Here is a 14,289-nt window from a genome sequence, read left to right as displayed (position 1 = left end):
AAATTAGATTCAGGGGTGGTAGCTAATTTATCTCCCCTTCGTTTTACACTGGGTGAGGAAGACAATGGTCTAGTATCCATTTCAGGAGAGGCGGAGGACACAAATACCAAGTTAAGTAGAGTACCACTTAATCTACTCTGAGAACTTGTATTTCCTAGGAATAAAGTGGACAATGATGGATCCAAATCCAAAACAGGCTGTGGAGGGAGTATATTTGCATCTGGACTCAGTGAAGAAGTCTCCTGTACGCTGTCCAATCTGGTACTAAAATCCTGCCGAACCACATGTTGATCCATTGGGCCTCTGGTGGGAGGTGAAAATACAGATGAAAAAATCTTCCCTTTTCTTTTCTTGCCCATTAAGACCCAAACTTTCAAAAAGGCAAATTGGGCAGAAGGAATGTGTCCTTTAGGTGCGTGGCTTTAGCTGTGGGCCAGCAGCTACACCAGTGCCACATTGTTTTTAAAGAGACTGATGTCCCCAGGCAATATTAGCGATCACGCTCTTCAAAAGGCAGGTAGGGGGGAAGGGCAGTCACCACTGTCAGCCAGCTCATCTCTCTCCCTGCTGGTCTCCCCCATATTTTCAACTTGAAGGAATATATAGTGTTTTTGTTGTTTTTTTAAATCACTGTGCACTTTTGGGTAAGTATTTAGGACAAATATGGTTGATATTCATCTCAGCTATGTGGAAAGCCTGGAATATGACACCAAAACCTCTTTTTGTGGGAGAGAAGGCGGGGAAAGACACACAAATAACCTCAAGTTTTTCTTTTTCTAACACAACACAAACGCTTGCCACACTCACTATCCCATGCTGAATTACTTCACTTCAGCACGGTTGTTTTAGCGGACAATTTTTCAATGGATAGAGCAGGCAAAATCTGTCATGGTAAAAATACGAGATCCAGGAAATGTGGTGAGGTTGAGGGGGGAGGAGGATTAACATGAGCATAGATAAAATTTTCAAATTTATGTGCATACTTTCCAGCATGTAAATCCATCTGTGAAATCAGATTTATTTATTTTATTTATTTCAAAATTCTTCTATACCGTCGTTAAGTTAGGTAACCATCACAACGGTTTACATGGAGGCACGATAAAGTAAAATATGATTGGTATAGATTTACAAGTTAACCATGTGCCATCAAAGTACGGTAACATTTTCGTAATAATAAACTATGTGTATAAATTAAATCTATATGTATTTTAAGAAATGTTGATTTGAATTTTGATGTAATGATATATTTTAAGGTAAAAAACAACTTATTTGCTTGGTGCGACCTTTTCACTTAGCTGTATTTCTCCTTCTCTATGTCTATACAAAAAGCTTGTTTATAGAGCCATGTTTTCAAGTTGGTTCTGAATAATTTAAAATCTCTCTTTCATCTCAACTCGAGTGGCATGGTGTTCCATAGCACAGGACCAGCCAGTGACAGTGCTCTTTCTCTCACCTGCGTAAGGCGTGCTGATTTAACAGAGGGTATGGTTAGTAGAGCCTTATTGGCGGATCTCAGGTTTCTGTTTGGGATGTGTACACGTAATGCTGTATTGAGCCAGTCAGCTTTCTCATCGTGGATTAGTTTGTGGATTATACATAATGCTTTGTATTGAATTCTTTGTTCAATTGGAAGCCAGTATAGTTCAGCCAGTGTTCCAGTAATGTGGTCACTTCTTTTTTTGCCAGTCAAAATTCTAGCAGTGGAATTTTGCAATATTTGCAGTGGTCTAATTGTTGATTGTGGTAGCCCTAGTAGCAAAGAATTGCAATAGTCTGTACTTGCGAATATCATTGCTTGTAGAACTGGGCGAAAATTGTTTATCGTTAGCAGGGGTTTTAGTCTTCTCAGTGTCATCAGTTTACCGTATCCTTCTTTTAATTTCTGAGAGATGTGCTGTTTCATGTTTAATTCAGGGTCAATTATTACTCCCAGATTCCGTACTTTTAATGCTAATTCCACAGCTTGATTTTTTTTGGTTATGATTGTGGGTTGTATAGGATGTATCTTTTTGCGTTCAAGGTGTAGGAATTCAGTTTTGTCAATGTTTATGACCAGTTCCATTTGATTTAGTAGCTGTTTGATTATTTCCAGGTACATATTGGCTAGTTTCATTGTTTACAATGGGTAACAGTAGTTGTATATCATCTGCATATATGTAATGTATGATTCCAAGTCCTGCTAGTAGATGACATATTGGTAGTAAGTAAATATTAAAGAGTGTTGCGGACAAGGCTGATCCCTGTGGGACACCTGTTAGCAGTGAGACTTTGTCTGAAAGTGTGTTATTGATTTGGACTTGAAAATATCTGTTGTTTAAGTAAGATTCAAACCAGTTTATTGTTTTGTTAGTGAGTTCTAGATGATGCAAAATGTTTTGCTTTGGGTTTGTTTTGTTTTTTCTTTGAAAATTTGCTTCTGCAGGTAGAAAAAGATCCATGGGTTTTGCCAACAGACAGCTGATCAAAAATTTCCCCATCGTACATTGATGGTGTTAGCCCATAAGATAAGTTTTAGGAAAAAAATAAAAATCTCATTTATAGCAACCATTACTATGTATTTCAGATGGAGAGGTTAATATTTGTTTTATACAATATTTTTTGTACAGTAGTAGTTTTGCTTTTTTTGAACCACCTTGCAGTTGGGCTTTTGGTTGTATTTATTCACACTTCTATTTCTTTTGGTTTTTTTTAAATCCCTTCTCTTGTCTATCTTCCGTATGCTTCCCTTTCGCTTTGGGATACAGAAGAACAGCAGAGAGGTACAGTACACATTCCTGCCCTTGATAACCCTCACTGTATCCTTCCCCCCACACAAAAATGACTAACATGTACTAGAAGGATGCACCTGATAATTAAACCCACAAAAGAACTGATACTGTGCTACAGTGCAGGAAATAACTATACGGCTAAGACCAGATTTAAGGATTTTGCATGGGCCATGCAAAAAAAAAAAAAGCCCCCCCCCCCCCCCCAACACAAAACTGTGATTAAAGCATTCCATTAAAATATGCCAGTTATACCAAAAAGAAAAAATATTCAAAAGAAACACAAGATTTTCTTAACACAAACTTGAGCAAAGTATTGTGGTTGCCGTGATTTCCACTAGAAAATGCAGAAATAAGTTGTAAGTGATATCTTTTGATCCAGTACATCTGCGACTAGCTTTAGAGAGCTATGAGCTCTTCATCAAGTCCGTGGAGAAACCACAATCAACAAACTGTATGTCATCCGAAACCCACCCTTACTGTGAGATAAATGCACAAACCACAGAGCTTAGAACCTTTGCTTTGGTTCTGTGAAACTCACACTTAGCTGGAATTGGTCCTGACTCCTCTGGTTTCTTGGCGTCTTCAAATGCCTATTCCAGACTCCAGTTCATATACCTTAGGTACTTGCAGTAATAGGAAAATGAAATTTCCAACAGCCTTAACTTAAATCTTAAGCATCATCAGCCTTCTTTCTATAGCAGACAGGGTTTTTGTCCCTTTACTTAAACCCAAGCAGAATCTGCTAGGACAGTCAACCAAGTCCTTAGGACTCAGCCAATGATTTTCAGGAAATCCACAGTGAACAGACATGATAGATTTGCATGCAAATTAATTATATATTCATTTTAGATATCCTGAATATCCAACTGGCTAGACATATTCTAAGGATTGGGTTGAGAACCACTGCACTAGGTCAACCATTACAACTGCTATGCAATGGTTCCAAAATGCTAAATCTCCCTTTCTGTGCTACTGTGATCTTCATTTATATGACACTGTAAACAATGATAACAATCAGAAAAAATACTAATGCACATTAATACCAGTATGTAACATGAAATATGACAGTTTTAGTGCAGGCTTTAAAAAAAGATAATTGTGCTCCCTGGAAGTTTCTGTAGTCCACATTGGTCCCACCTCTCTTCATCTCTTTCCAAGTTATTTCTCCAAGCTGGTCAAAGTTGGATCTTTCTGCACCCTCACTTCCCCTGAAGTTAGCAAGAAACCCCATCAAATCAATGCCAACCTCCCCCACCGACATCAAGGCCACTCCCATCTGCACCGATGGCAAGACTTCCAGCAACCAATGCATCCATCCATTCCCCTGAACCGGAAAAGCAGCAGAACGTAGTGAGCCACTTTTCTTCCTGTCACTTCGCTGGTCCAGTGTTGAAGGGTGGCTTTTTTGCCTTGCACTTGTAATGGAATATGCAAAATGTTGGTCCAGTGATGCAGCAGGCTAGAGGAAGGACACTGTCTTGCACCTGTCTTCTTCCCTGATCCAGTTTGGGTGGGAGAGGCCAGGGGTTTGGGGGTCTTCCCACCTTAAGCGGCATGGGGAGCGGTCAAGGACACTGCCCCTTCTTTGGTCTTACCTGTTGCTGTCCCAACTGGGCTGGCATACGAGCTGGTAACTAAGCCTCAGGAGGTGTGACTAAATTTCTCTTGGTAACATGGCCGAGGTAGCTGAAATTATGTTTTGTAAACGCCGTGGCAATAAGCTTAATTACCATGGTATTTGGTTATTTAAAATAGGAAGTCGTGTTAAAAATTAATGTGAACACATTTTTAATGAAGTTAACATTCGGCACACTTGTACTGTACATCTGTGTTAGCTTACACTTGTGTTATGGCTAAAATGGATTGGTACATAGACCCCAATAAACACTATCTTTAATTGCAATTTCAATTAAAGTGTAGAGTGCTAGCAGCCATATTCATCCTGGAGAAAACGGAAGTCTTAGACTGAGACACCGTTATAAAGGACCAACAAACAAAAGATGTTGTAATAACTGAGTTTTGGAGAACTCGTCAGAGAAGGCGCAAGAGTTCAGGTATTACATCTTTTTTTTATTGGGCCTTTAAAAAGGTTTCACAACCTAAGACTTCAATAAGAAGAAAAAAAATCTTCCAATAAAATAAGACAATAATGATTTTGATCAGGTTAAAAAAAAAGCCCATTAAAATTCACAGAGCAAGAGAAAAAAAAATAAAGGTACACAGCAAAATTAGAAAATAGCTCTTCATCATTTTTAGGAACAGGCAGAATTCTTTTGGTCCATGAACATAGTCCCTTGCTGACTGACATGTAAAGTTTTGTAACCAGGTCTGGTGTATGTGTGCTTTCTGTTTTGGTGGGGTGGGGGTTATAATAAATTAGTTGTGAAACTGAACATGTTCTGTTTCATTAGAGTTAATTCTTGGAGGCGGTGTATGATTTGTTTTATTTTTGGAACATATGGGAAAATTAAAGTATCATCTAAGGTAGTTGAGATAACTTTTTAGTTTAGTATAACCATACTAATTTTTTTTTTAGCAATTTTAAAAATACTGAAGTAAAAAAAAGCAGTGACGAATATGTGTGTCTCTATCCCATGAATGAACAGTCTGTTTTGCTTACCTACATGGTACCTTTCAGAACAATTCAAATAATCAGGCCAATGCAATATCATCGCGTAAAAAAACGTGAATCCAAACCGGGCACGCATTTTTTGAATGCACACACTTCCGCCTCTTCTGGGCCCTTGATGCAATAGCCAAATGAGCTGCTACGCTAAAAGGGACACGCAATGGGTAATTTGTGCAGCTGTAGCTCTGCATCAGGCGGCCAGGATGTGGCCATGTTCCCACAACAGCCTGGCCAGGACCCTCTCTCACTGAGCAGGTGGAAGGATCTGCTCTGATGTAAGCAGAAGGACTTGCTGTCAGTATTCGGTCTTTATTTTTGTGTCTGTAAAGTCTTAATTTGATATGCTCTCTGCCTTGGGTTATATTTCCAGCCATGAGTTCTGGTCAGTTGATGGGAAGTGCCTCTGGCCCCGTCCAGGTGAAGGACTCTCCTCTCCTCCTGCAGCAGATTGATGCACTGCGGCTCTCCCTCAACCACCTGAAACATGAGAACAACAGGCTGAAGGTCAGAGAATTTTTGCATGCTCAGTGGGTGGGGGTGGGGGGCAATTTTCAACTTGTCTGTATTGGGACAAACCTCATGGGTACTTCTTACCCATTGGGACATTGTACCAAATTTCAAAGAGAAAGTGAGCATGCCCTTTCCCTGTACATACCTGGATCAGTCCAGACAGTGGGTTGAGCCTCCTGTCCAGCAGATGGAGACAGAGAAAAACTCAAAGGGTATCCTATATCAGGACAGTGCTCCCCCTGTGTCCCTTCAGTATTTCTCTGTCTCCAGCAGATGCAGATAGCAGAACCTGTGATTCCCTTGCTTGTAGCAGTTTTGGTTTGCGGAAGTTTTTCTTTTTCGCCCTCCCTTCTCTGCTTTAGGATCAAGCAAATACTAGTTTAATTCTCATTTAAAAAAAAAAAAAAAAGGGGGAAAGATATTGTGAAGCAGTTTGTTCTGCTTCTAGCTCTGGATTGGGCCTAGGGGGACCTGTCCCCTTGATTGATTCAGCCTAGGACCCATTTTCCCAGTGACCGCTTACCTGGCTGGGGTGATAGTGGTGGTCCAGTCCCTCCCCCCTCGGGTCTCCTGGGTTTAGTGATGTACATTCTTCTGCCCCTTTAAGCTGTTGTAAAAAAAAAATAAAAAATAGCAGTAAGTGCATTTTATACCCTTTCAGTACCTTGGACAAGGACCAGCAGCTCCTGCAGCTCAGTGGGAAAGGAGCGGTGAGCTGATTTCTCTTCTCCTGCTCCCGGCAGCACAGCAAAAGAGGATTCTTTTTTCCCTCGGTAACTCCTCGCTCCCCCCGATGCCTCAGTCGCCATTTTGTCTAGCATGTGGAGAGCCGGCATTGCGGCTCTCCCATGGGGGGGGGGGGGGGGTGCTCGAATTGTTTGATCGGTGGGGAAGAACCCTCCTCTATACCGACAAACTCAGCTGTGCCTCAGAAATAATGACTGCCCTCAGGGTCTCCATCCGAAAATTCAGTTCAAGCTGGCAAGCGCACTGCTAGGCAGGCCCCGTCCCTGAAAACCGCGGGAACGGTGGCCATTTTGAATGCAGAGCTCCAGCCTAGTTCTTTGCCAGATGGGGGAAGGGCTTCTCTAAATCTTCAATCTTCACCAGATTTAAGCCCTGTGGACTCTCCAGATGTGGTTCCTGATCCTCAGGATGATGTTTTCCCTCCTCCAAAACCAGGGAAAGCCCCCTCCCATTTCACATCTGATTATGTAATTTTAATGCATAAAGCCTATGTCGCTAGTTTACTGCAACAGGATGTTCCCCCCCAAAGACCCCCCTCCCCTGCAGGTTCCTTTAGGCCCTCCTCCTGCAAAGTTGCCTAGGGTGTCTCCTGACAAGGCACCTAAGCTTCCGGATTCTCAGGGGTCCAATCGGGTTTGGACTATTCCAGGAGTACAAAACCCGCCGGATCCCACTACCCCTCCTCAGCTTCTGGACCCTGATCCGGTTGCAGATTCTATGTCTCTGAATCCCCCGGTAGAAGGCGACGACCCTCATGTCCTGCACTTATTCCAGTGGGAGGAGCTGGACCCACTTATACCTTTTTGTTCTAGCTGAATTGGGTATCGAAGCCCCTCCAGAGGATGCCACGAGTACCCCGGTTTCCAGTAACGTGGACCCTGTCCTGGCAGGACTGAGAGCCCCTCCACGGACCTTCCCTTTTCATCCTATGTTAATGCAATTACTGCTCCGTGAATGGGAAGCTCCGGAATCTGGGTTACAGGTGGGCAGGGCAATGGACAAGTTCTAGCCCCTCCCAGACCAATGCCTCGAGATGCTCAAAATCCCTAAGGTGGATACCTCGGTGTCCACTGTAACAAAGAGAACCACCATCCCGGTGGTGAGAGCGATGGCTTTGAAGGACCTTCAGGATCGAAAGTTGGAGGTACATCTCAAGAGGATTTTTGAAGTCCTAGCGCTCGGTGTTCAAGTGACAGTCTGTAGCAGTCTCATGCAGCGGGCGAGCCTCAGGTGGGTTCAGCAACTACTCAGCACCCAGGACCTCCCATCTGCAGAGGCGGAGCGACTGGAAGCCGCAATTGCATATGGGCAGATGCCCTCTGATCTTCTGAGGGTGCAGGCTAGAGCCATGGCTTCTGCGGTGGCGGCCAGACGGCTCCTCTGGCTGCGGAATTGGGCAGCAGACTCCTCTTCTAAATCACAGTTGGGCACTCTATCCTTTAAGGGTAAGTTGCTTTTTGGTGAGGACCTGGAACAGCTTATTAAATCCTTGGGAGACAACAAGGTTCATAAGCTGCCAGAGGACCGCCCTAAACAGTTCAAGTCCTTTTTTCCTTCGTGCTCATGTTTCAGGGGAGAGCGCAGATACAACAAGCCATGGGGACCGTCCCAAAGACAGGCCTCCACTAGATCGCAATCATAGTCTCATTCCTTTCGTGGACGACACCCATTCTGGGATAGCCATCCTCAAGGATCAGCCACGAAGTCCTCCCAATGAGATGCGGCCGGCCCATTCCTCTGTTCCCAACTTAGGTGGATGTCTGTCCCTGTTTCACGAGGAATGGGTCAAAATTACATCGGATCGGTGGATCCTCGAGGTAATCTAAAGAGGCTACGCTTTGGAATTTGCTCGAGATCTCCCAGACCGCTACTTAATCTCTCCCTGCGGGAGTCGAAAGGCGTCCAGCGGAGTGCCAGACTCTAGCCAGGCTTCAGGAGCTCGGCACCATAGTCCCGGTCCCCCTGGAGGAACAGAGATCTGGCCAGTGTTCCATATACTTCATCGTCCCCAAAAAGGATGGCTCTTTTTGACCGATCCTGGACCTCAAGAGAATCAACAAGGTGTTCAAGGTCCCCCATTTTCAGATGGAGACCCTGAGGGCAGTCATAGTGGCGGTTCACTCTGGTGAATTCCTTTCCTCTCTCGACGGATCCTGATCCGCCAGGAACACCAGAAGTATCTTCGTTTCAACATCCTGGGACGGCACTACCAGTTCCGGGCTTGCTCTACCACTCCTCGCACATTCACCAAAGTTATGGTGGTAGTAGCGCCCTTCCTCCAGCAGGAGGGATTCCTAGTCCATCCTTACCTGGACGACTGGCTCATTCGGGCAAAGTCAGAGAAGGTCTGCTCAGTAGCTGTCAACAGGGTCTTGTCTCTCCTCTCCTCTCTTGGGTGGTTAATCAGTTTCTCCGAGAGCAACCTCAAGCCCTCTCAGGTCCTAGAAATCCTCGGAGCATGCTTCAACACCCGCATGGGAAAAGTGTTGGAACTCGAGGCCCGGGCGCTCAAGCTCATGGATCAGGTACAACATTGTTATCTCTTTCGGTGCCCACGGCCTGGGGCTTCCTCCAGGTCCTAGGCCCTGTGGCTTCAACTATAGATTTGGTTCCTTGGGCTTTTGCGCATATGCGTCCTTTGCAGAAAGCTTTGCTGTCTCGCTGGAAGCCGGTCTTGGAGGAGTTTCAGACACCCCTACCGCTCTCCGACTCTATCATCGCCAGCATGCAGTGGTGGCTCTCTCACTCACCTGTTGAAGGGGATGCTTCTGAAGACGCCTCGGTGGATTATTGTTATGACAGATGCCAGCCTCTATGGCTGGGGAGTGGTGTGTCAGAATCAGTCTACCCAGGGACAATGGTCCCCAGTCCAAGCCCGGTGGCACATCAATCATCTGGAGGCCCGAGCGGTACATCTGGCACTCAAGACCTTCCTGCGGTGCGAGTCCTTTCCAACAACACCACCACAGTAGCTTATATCAATCGCCAGGGTGCCACCAGGAGTCATCTGGTGGCCCTGGAAGCCAGCAAGCTGTTCTCTTGGGCGGAGCGCCATCTGGATCCACTGGCTGCCTCCCACATTGCGGGGAAGGAGAATGTTCAGGCCGACTTCCTAAATCGTCAGGACCTAGACCCCGGAGAGTGGGAGTTGTCCAAAGAGGCGATGGATCTGGTTGTGCGCACGTGGGGAGCCCCCCACTTAGACCTGATGGCCACCCTAAAGAATGTGAAGGCTCCAAGATTCTTCAGCCGCAAACGGGAGCACTGCTCCGAAGGGGTGGATGCCCTGGTTCTTCCCTGGCCTCACGACGTTCTTCTCTACGTGTTCCTGCCTTGGCCTCTGGTGGGAAAGGTACTCAGAAGGATAGAACTCCACAGGGGGCCGGTCATTCTCGTGGCGCCAGAGTAGCCTCAGAGACCATAATACGTGGATCTAGTGAACCTCATGATGGATGATCCTCTTTGCCTCAGTCACCTCCCAAACCTGCTCCGCCAAGGACCAGTATTTTTCAATCAGGCAAATTGCTTTTGTCTAGCAGCCTGGCTTTTGAGCAGCGACATCTGAGGAAGAAGGGATATAAGGAGGATGTTATATCCACTCTGTTGCGGGCCCTTAAGACTTCTACCTCTCTTGCTTACGTTCGGGTATGGAGAGTGTTTGAGAATGTGTGTGCCGCATCCGGATTATCTGTGCATAAGGCTCCAGTGTCCCAGGTCCTCTCCTTCCTGCAGAATGGCTTCTCCAAAGATTTGTCTTTCAGTTCCTTGTGAATACAGGTTTCGGCTCTCGGTTCCGGATGTCGTTCGATTCCTCAAAGGGGCCAAGCATTTGAACCTGCCTGTCCGGGCTACTTGTTCTTCATAGAGCCTTAACTTAGTGCTTAGAGTCCTTTGCAAGGCACCCTTCACACCCCTCTGGCGGGCCACGCTTAAGGATCTAACCCTTAAGACGGTATTTCTAGTCTCTATTTGCTCGGCCAGGAAAGTGTCAGAGCTCCAAGCCTTGTCTTGTAGGGAGCCTTTTCTTTGCTTCTCTGATTCCGGCGTTTCCCTTAAAACGGTACCTTCCTTTTTACCAAAGGTCGTGTCCCCTTTTCACGTCAGTCAGTGGAGCCAGACGTCCACCCTGGCTATTTTCTAATTCTGACTCATCCGCTCGAAATTCTTTCACTAACGGAGTTTGGCAATATCTACTTCATATCAGAACCATAAGGCACCAGAAGTATCTACCAGATAGATATATATCTAAGAGTGGTTCTTTCCATTGTTTGGTTTTTCTAATTACAGTTTGAATATTACATGTTCTTGTTACTTGCTTGATCTTACTCTGGTTAACTTACTTTTCTGCTTTGATAACGTTTATATTGAAGGGACACAGGGGAGCACTCTCCTGATATAGGATACTCTGAGTTTTTCTCTGTCTCCATCTGCTGGACAGGAGGCTCAACCCACTGTCTGGACTGATCCGTGGTACTACAGGAATGAAAATTAGCATATAAGAATCAATTTTCCTTTTCTTAGCATTCAGACAGGTTAATCCACTACCAGGGTGTTATGCACAGCTACCAGCAGATGGAGACAGAGCAAAGAAGATGTCAAGGTATATTTATCCCTGCACAGAAATCAGCCTGCTACTATTCTCCATCTCCAGCAGATGGTGGACGTGCATCTCCCTACTGGGGATTGCTTAAAAAAAAAACAAAAAAAACCCCAAAACATTTTTCGAAGGAGAAAAGGAAATTAATTCACCCCACTCTCCTGTTGTGATACCTTATAGTCCCGCCCTCATTCAAGTTTCCCTGAGGTGATGTCTATGGATTCCTCCCTCAACAGAGTGCCTTAGTGCGGTAGCTGGTTTTCCGGTGTGGACTTAGCCGTAGAGAGAGAAACAGCTGAGAGGCTAGCGGGTACAGGAATCCAAGCGCGGCAGTGAAGGTTTTGCAGTCTCCACCCGGCAGTGAAGACTTTGCAGTCTCCAGCCGGAGACAGACTTTATTTTTGGCCGGGACAGGCTGAGATCAGGTGAAGGTGTTCCCCCCTACAAATACCGGACTGGCTAGTACTCTCAATGGATGCAAGCCTCCAGGGTTGAGAAGCTCACTAACAGGAGTTTACAATGCAGGGGCGCTGGAGTACAGAGGAGTCACTCTGCAGCATCAGTTGGCTAGAACAGGGTTCTCAACCTTTTTTCTGTCGGGACACACCTGACAGATGGTTCTCACATGCATGACACAGAACACATGACTGTCACGGGGCTAAATATAAACATATACTCTGTATCTACAGGAACCGCCCTGACCCCCCAACAATGGGTGCAGAACAGAACTAGAACATTCCCCTTTCAATTTACCATGCAAAAAAGTTACTTCTGGTATCATCTCAGTAACAGCAACATAAACACTCTCTCCTACCAGGTGCAATAGCCCTCCTTATGAAAAAACAGTAATTTACCACCAATACATGTCCTATTGAGAAAGCACAACAAATAATATTGATACAAATGCCTACATGCTAGTAAAATACTTCATCTCGGTCACACACATAGAATTGACCTTCACCAAGTACAGAAAGACCGCAAATTACAAAAATGGTAACAAACTGGAATGGAAACCCAAAAAAGCCACTCTGCATGCAGTGCAAAACTGAAGAAATGGAAACAGAAATATAGCACCTAATAGACTCCCAGGATCTGCAATAATGTGCACAAACTAATGCGCAAAAAGTTACACCTGGATTATGGAACTCGTTCAAATAGTACCAACTCTACCTATGAAAAGGCAACACTACAAATATTTAACCAGGCCCTAAACACCAATATACTTCCTAGGAGGAAACAGAACAAGCCAAGCTGCTACAGATCCCTACACAGAAACTACAAGCTTGCAGAATACCTTTACCTGGGTTACATACGCAGAACACAGATACAGAATAAAGTGACCATCAGGTTAATGATTTTGTTTTTCCATTGTTGCACTGCATACACTCAGTCTGGCTTCTTGCTGTTTCCAGTTCAGTTTTTGTCTCCACATTTCTATTTATATATTTCTCAAGTAATATAAAATAATAATTCTAAAACTAGAATAAATGTAATGAATGTTTCAAAACAGCTGATAAATAGATTAACATCCAATCATTAAAAACTTACAAAATTATTAAAAATTCTCTAAACACCAGTAAAATATTTCAAACAGCAGACACATCACATAATACCCAATAATTAAAATGGCGGTCAATCAAGAAAGATAAACTTAAAAAGCCACATTTACTTATCCTCTCCGGCAACTCTCCTACTCCTTTCTCTTGTAGGCCATAGCACACATCAGAAGCAGCAATGGCTGCTGAAGCTCTGTTCTGACGCTCCTCTTTCTTAGGGCTCACGACTAGTCACACACACACACAAACACACTTTCTGTCACTCGCACACCAGTCATCTTTCTGTCACACACACACACACACACACAAAGTCACCTCCCTGACCAATATCTCTCTCTCTCACATACATACATACCAGTCACAACCCTGACCGATCTCTCTCTCACATACATACATACTAGTCATACCCCTGACCAATCTCTCTCTCTCACATACATACCAGTCACACCCCTGACCGATCTCTTCTGCTCACATACACCAGTTACCTCCCTGACCACTCTCTCTCTCTCTCTCACACACACACACACACACACACACACACACACTAGTCACCTCCCTGACCACTCTCTTATTCTCACACACACACACCAATCACCCCCCTGATCAGTCTCTTGCTGTCACACATTTTTTCTCTCTTACTTACACAATCACACACATTCTCTCATACACTTACACACATGCTGACTCACTCTTTCTGTCTCACTCACCCCCACCCCCAGCACACATGGCAGTTATAGCACAAGGCAGCCAGTATGCTGCTATTAAAGCAGTTGACAGGCTGGGAACTGCTGCAGGAGTGACTTACCCCCGGCCCTGCAGCAGTAAGAAGGCAGCCCTCAGTTTTTGCCTGTGCTGTGATCATCGCAGCACAGAGCAGTTAGCTGAGAATGTTGCCGCGGGGATTTCCTGCCATGCGGCTGTTTGGGAAATCCATCAAGTAGCCGTGATGTGCAAGGGCTGCGGGAGTCAGTAACAATCTCTCTGTGGGCCATTATTGGTCGCATGGGTGAGTGGCCAAGAGCAGAAAGGCCACGATTCTAGCTGCAGGAGGCAGGGGAAGCTCCCACAGTGCAGAGACTGCAGGGAGGAGGGGCTGAGAATAGAGCTGTAGGCTGTGAATATGCAGTGCCCGGGAAGCCAATAACAGGCTCCCCGTGATATGATGAGGCTGCATTTTGAACTGCAGGAGCCAGGTGTAGGTTCCCCATAGCCTGAGGTGAGGCAGGAAGTGTTCCCGAAGGGAAGGACTGGAATGGACAGCTGCGTGCCCTCCCACAATGAACTTGGCCGCAGTTGCGTCTCTGAGCTTAGTGCTGGTACGAGAAAGAGAGAGGGAAACTGCAGAAGGCATTGGGGGTCTTACGATTTAGGCCACAATCTTGCTGATGTCAGTGATAACATCAGCGGGACCTGTAGATCTGGATCAGGAGCCATATTAAAAAAATGTTAATTGCCGCAGACCCAAGGCAGCTAATCAACATA

The 14,289-nt window shown here is 45.1% G+C and overlaps 1 protein-coding gene across 8 annotated transcripts in view; it reads left to right on the top strand.

The window, feature by feature from the left end:
• LOC115087513 (dynactin subunit 1-like) overlaps window positions 1–14,289 on the top strand; it is a 281,663-nt gene that overhangs the window by 246,379 nt on the left and 20,995 nt on the right. For all 8 annotated transcript variants that reach the window (XM_029594829.1, XM_029594819.1, XM_029594856.1 and 5 more), the window contains one exon: window positions 5,768–5,901. In XM_029594829.1, coding sequence (XP_029450689.1) covers window positions 5,768–5,901 — 134 coding nt within the window. The remainder of the gene's footprint in view (window positions 1–5,767; window positions 5,902–14,289) is intronic.

The sequence above is a fragment of the Rhinatrema bivittatum genome, chromosome 1, assembly GCF_901001135.1.
Source record: "Rhinatrema bivittatum chromosome 1, aRhiBiv1.1, whole genome shotgun sequence".
In the NCBI taxonomy this organism is placed as follows: Eukaryota; Metazoa; Chordata; class Amphibia; order Gymnophiona; family Rhinatrematidae; genus Rhinatrema; species Rhinatrema bivittatum.
Note: the sequence above shows the minus strand (reverse complement) of the source record. Positions and strands in the feature narration are given on the sequence as shown.